Below are 5,439 nucleotides of genomic sequence, written 5' to 3'. Positions count from 1 at the left end.
TCCACTTCAGCCTCCCAAAGTGCAGGGATCCCAGGCATGAGCCACCACACCTGACCAATATTTGCTTTTTTTTTTTTTTGAGTCGGAGTCTCATTCTGTTGCCCAGGCTGGAGTGCAGTGGCACGCTCACAGCCACCACAGCCTCGACCTGCTGGGCTCCAGTGATCTTTCTGCCTCAGCTTTCCAAGTAGCTAGAACTACAGGCATGTGCTACCACGCCTGGTTAATTATTTGCATTTTTAAGGAGAACCCAGGCTATGGGCAATGCTTAATCCAAAGAAAAGTAATTTTTTCCACTAATGATGGGACTTCAGGCATGGGGCGCTCTTGATTGTTTAGAGGAGAGAGAAGTCTCTGCCCATGACTGAGGCTATGACTACTTGCTAAACCTTTCTTTCTGTAATAAGAATGTTCCTAAAGCAATATATTCATATTGTTCTTATAAACTCAGTCCTACTTTAAAGATCCTGCCCAAGTTTGCCCAAGGAGGTATAGTCCTCTTGGACATGAATACTGGTGGTTGTTAACACTTTCTGATCACTTTCAATGTCCCTGGCTCTGTTCCAAACACAGACCACACTTTACTCCTCACACCCACCCTATGAGTTAGTGTCCTTGTTTTACAGCTGAGGAAACCAAAGAGGTCAAGTCACTCTCGGGTCACCCAGTTAGTTAATGGCAGATTTAAGATGCAATCCCATTTGATTTCACACTGCTTTTTTTTTTTTTTGAGTCGAAGTCTCACTCTGTCGCCCAGACTGGAGTACAGTGGCACACTCACGGGCACCCCAGTGTGGACCTGCTGAACTCTGACAATCCTTCTACCAGCCTTCCAAGTAGCTGGAACTACAGGCATCTGCTCCCGCACCTGGCTGATTTTTTATTTCACTGTAGAGACGAGGTCTCGCCAAGTTGCCCGTGCTGGTCTCGAACCCCCGGGCTCCCAAAGTGCTGAGATTACAGGCTGAGCCACATTCCTAATAGTGCCAGACTGAACCCTAAACCCTCACACAGGGTGACCTCCTCCCTCCCTCCACAGGGAACTTCAAGTTAGCTACCCAGAGATGGGGGACATCAGCTGCAAGATTGTTCCTGATTGCAACGGGTACAGACAGAAGATCACCCAGTGGCCCAAGCCCGTCGTCAAGTACCCGAGGGCCGTGGACGTGAGTGAGATGGGCTGGCCTGAAAGGGAGAACTGGGAGTGCATGAATGTCCCTCTGAGGTCGCTCACCTGGGTGACTTGAAGCCACGTGCAGAGCCGTCTGGGTCGGGCCCGATGGCACCACGTGGCCGCGGCCTGCAGGAAGACTGCAGGCTGGCAGCTTTGGTGGTGGTCAGGGGCCACTCTGCCCAGGACGCTTCTCGTCCCCCATTACCCCTGCCATCCCTGAGGCCCTGAGCTTGGGTCTACAGAGTCACCATGGAGACCGGCCGGGGTGTGCTTTGGAGCCAGCAGAGATAAGGAAGAGAGGAAGTGTCCTCTCTCGAGGTGCGGGGTGGCTGGGCCTTCCAAATGGTCTTCTGAGCCAGACAAGAGTCAGTGAGTAACAGGGCAAAGCTTCCCAGGTAGGATTCACAAGCAGAGGTCGGTACATCTTGATGCTTGGTTGTGACAACATGAGACACGCTCTTCTTTTGCCCAGCACTGTCTAACTAACATAGAAGACCAAGGCATGTTAGGATTAGAAATAACTATTTCTTTTACTCAGGAGGGATTACTACCATCCTGTTCTGGAAACTTCCCTTGAATTGGGGTCTGAAAAGCCTGCAGAAAGGGTTGTGGTGGTGGGAAGCTGGCTGCCACTGCTCCCAGCAGCTAAAGCATGTTCTTGGGGAGCCGCTCTGGTCTTCTGGTCATCACTTCTTTCTTCCTTGACTCCCCAGGCAGACCGAACCCCCAGAGCATCGGTTGTCTTCTTGCTTCCTGCTGTGTTTGCAGGAGGTATGAGTGTCAATGGAGGTACAAGGACTGGGAGTGTGGTCAGGACCCAGGTCACAAATGCCTGGAGATGGGAGGGCTGTGGTCGGAACGTGACCAAGCGCACACATCAAGACCGACTTTCTGTTCAGGGTGGCAGGGAGGAGCCGCAGGGGTTCTCCCCCGCTCTGGGTGCTGCTCCCATCAGGCTGGCAGAAGACAGCATCTGCGTGGCAAGGCAGCACGCTCCGGAGGGTGGCAGCGCCAGGGCTGTTTGGCTGTGGAGGGGTAGATGTGTTTGCTGCCATCAGAAAGCACAGAGACTGATATGTCTCACAATGTATGAGGCTGAGATCATGAGGCCTTGATAGAGTGTCCCGTTTGCAAACATGATGAATCATTCCTTTTTTTTTTTGAGTTGGAGTCTCACTCTGTTGCCCAGGCTGGAGTGCAGTGACACGTTCCTGGCCACCGCAGCCTCGACCTGCTGGGCTCCGGCGATCCTTCTGCCTCAGCCTTCCAAGTAGCCGGAACTACAGGCGTGCACTACTGCGCCCGACTAATTTTTTGATTTATTGTAGCGATGAGGTCTCACCATGTTGCCCAGGCTGGTCTCGAACCCACGGGCTCAGGCAATCCTCTGGCCTCATCCTTCCAAAGTGCTGGGATTATAATCTTGAGTCACCACACCCGGCCGGAAAAATCTTTCCTTTGGAAAGTTGAGCAAACACACACACACACACACACACACACACACACACACATATGCACACGTGCACACACACGTGTGTGCATGCTGGCCCTCCTCCCTGCAGACCCTTGACCTGGGTCACACCCGTGGAGAGCTGAGAGGAACAGAGAAATGACGGCCTCTGTGAGTCTAACTCAGGATAGGAGATGCAGGGCCACAGACGCGGGGCGGGACCCCAGTCCCTCAGGAGAGAGTATATGCTACCCCGTGGGACAGGACTCTCGACTTCACCATTAATTCGCTTGTCCTTGGGTTTTTCACGAATGGAGTGAGGGCCGGGTGCTTGTCAGGGGCCAGCAGCTGTCCCAAGGGTATTCCCTGCAAAGGGCTCCCTTCCGTGTGCTGCTGTTGCGGCACACGTCCACTAGATGGCGGTGTAGACTTTCTGAGCACCTGATGTCCTCCATGGCGGGGATTTGAAACCAGTTCCGAGTCTTGGGTTTGGCTGGGTTTCGTTGACCCTGGTTGTCCTGGGGTATGGGTACATAAGACGGAGCTGATATCGGCCCAGGCATGTTCTGAAATCTCCAATTGTTAACAAGTCCATCCAGTCTCAGCCCAGGGGTGGGGCGGAGAAGACGGGTCTAGAATATAGAGGACACAGCGGTGGTCAAGAAAGCCAAGGTGGGAGAGTCATGATTTCACAAGGGAAGGTTTGATGGAAACCGTGGGAAGAATGAAAAAGTATTATTCTACTACTGTAGAACTTTATGGAAATTTCACAGAGCTCTGAGAAGGTAAATTTAGTCAGAATTCGCAAAAGTTACCAGGCATTGAGTGCCACTTCACTCCATTTAATTCTCTCACTGAGTCTGCAAGGTAAGTATTTCTTTAGTCAAGACTTAGTAGCAACTGACAAAAGGCCAACTCAATCTGGCTTAAGTCAAAAGAGGAGGGGAACTTATTGGTTCACAAAATGGAAAACTCCAGGGACAGCTTCAGGCATGGCTGGACCCAAGTGCTTGATGTCACTAGGAATCCATCTACCTGTCTCTTGACTGCTTTTTTTTTTTTTTTCTGTGCTGCTTTTATTTTTAAATAAACTCTTTCTTTGTGGTGATAAAGATGGCCCCCGACAGCTTCAGGTATACGTCTGACCCTCTTATCAATCCCAGTGGAAATAGACGGACACTGTCCAACCATGAAAAGTCACGGGATTTGTCAGCCTTGCTAAGGAAGGTGGTGGTTGCAGCTTCCCTCAGTGGGTGGAGGGAACAAGCCCCTGTAGAGAGAGAGCCCCTGGTAAAGCTGGAGAAGAAGTGGGTGCTGTCTCGGTCCCTCAAGAATGGGGGGGGAGGAGCCTGAGCTCTTAGAGAAGCCTGAAGGCATTTCCCCCGGGCCTGGGGCCTGATGGAAAAGGGGCACAAGTTGGTAGCTGGCTGTGTGAGTAAAGCAGTGCTGCTGAAACAGTGAATACCAGTGGACATGCCCAGGAAGCCCCCAAACAAGCCCCGATGCCCTGGAAGGCGGGATGCAGCGGGCATGGGACGACACGCTGATGCTCATCAGAGGTCTTCCCATCTCCACACCTTTGTACATGGGGCTGCTTGGTATCTTTGCATCCTGCCCCCATCCAAATGCTTCCCCCTCCAGGAAGCCCCCTCTGACTGCCTCCCTCTGGGCTCCACTCACATCCCTGGCTGGGGGTCCTTTCTTTTTCTGACATTCTTAACTATCTCCTACCCTATGAACTGGGTGTTTACTTCCTTCTGTCTTGTACCGTAGCGGCTCATCCATCTCTCTCATAGCTTCAAGCACGTCCGTGTTGTATTTCTTTGAATCAGCCATAACCTCTTAAAGCATCACAGATCCCACGATAGCTTCCTGGGCAACCAGGTGAGTGAATGAGTTGGTGAATGAATGAATGAATACGTGAATGTATGAATAAATGGCAGGTGGAAGAGCATCTCCTGGAGTGTGAGCTATGAGCTGTGTCAACCCAACCGTTGGCTCTTTAAGCCGCTGGGGCATTAGAAGACGAGCTGCTGAGCCTAGCGGACCCCAGGGCAGCAGGGCTGTCTCCTTCCCCCCAGCATGGGTATGAGCCTGGGGGTGGGAGGGAAAGTGGGGAGAGAAAGAGAGGGCGTCAGGAGGTTCCACGAGAAGACAAAATAGTGCAGGAAAACGTGGATGGTTCCTGTGCCAGCCCTGGCTGAGCGTGAGGGGTGTCCAGGGAGAGGAAGCGTTTCTCCCTCGGCGCTCTGACAAGCATCAAGAGGCAAACACTGTTAAATGCATCCCGGTCTCAAGCCAGTGAAAACTGAAAGGCCCTGGGAAGCGGCTCGACCAGGGCCTTATGCTTCACCTCAAATTTAGGCAGCTGGAATCCTTTTGAAGTGAAGAAATTGCCTTTAAACACGGAACGCGCATTGCATCCGAGGAAAGGAACCAAAGATGGAGCCCTCAGTCCCCGCTGTCCCTCCAGTTTCCAGTGAGGCTCGGCTCTGGCCCGAGTCCCCCTCCCGAGAGGGCAGGCGACCCGGAGGGTCCTACCCAGCTGGTGGCCCAGTCCCTCTGCCAGCCTGGGCCTCTAGCAGCCTTGGTGGGGGGGGCGCCTTCTCGTCCTCATGGCCCCAGGGAAGAGACACAAGTGTCAACCCAAGTTTTCCAGAGGCCTGGAGCTCTCCTCTCTGCCAGAGACCCCGGAGCCCACCGGCCCGCCTCCACCCACCCTTCGGTGTCTACACAGAGCAGGGAAAGGGGGGCTTCGGGGGTCCCAGGATGCTTGGGGAGGCAAGACGCAGGGCTCCCGGCCCCCGGGGCGCTT

General features: G+C 53.2%; 1 protein-coding gene across 1 annotated transcript in view; it reads left to right on the top strand.

The window, feature by feature from the left end:
- Positions 1–316: 316 nt before the first annotated feature.
- The window catches only part of PEBP4 (phosphatidylethanolamine binding protein 4), a 211,838-nt gene continuing 206,715 nt past the window's right edge, over positions 317–5,439 (top strand). The window contains exons 1-2 of the mRNA XM_008063571.1: positions 317–321; positions 1,040–1,166. Coding sequence (XP_008061762.1) covers positions 317–321; positions 1,040–1,166 — 132 coding nt within the window. The remainder of the gene's footprint in view (positions 322–1,039; positions 1,167–5,439) is intronic.

This window comes from Carlito syrichta, unplaced genomic scaffold (genome assembly GCF_000164805.1).
Source record: "Carlito syrichta isolate Samal-C Ts95f unplaced genomic scaffold, Tarsius_syrichta-2.0.1 Scaffold306946, whole genome shotgun sequence".
NCBI lineage: Eukaryota > Metazoa > Chordata > Mammalia > Primates > Tarsiidae > Carlito > Carlito syrichta.
This window is presented reverse-complemented; position numbering and strand designations above follow the sequence as displayed.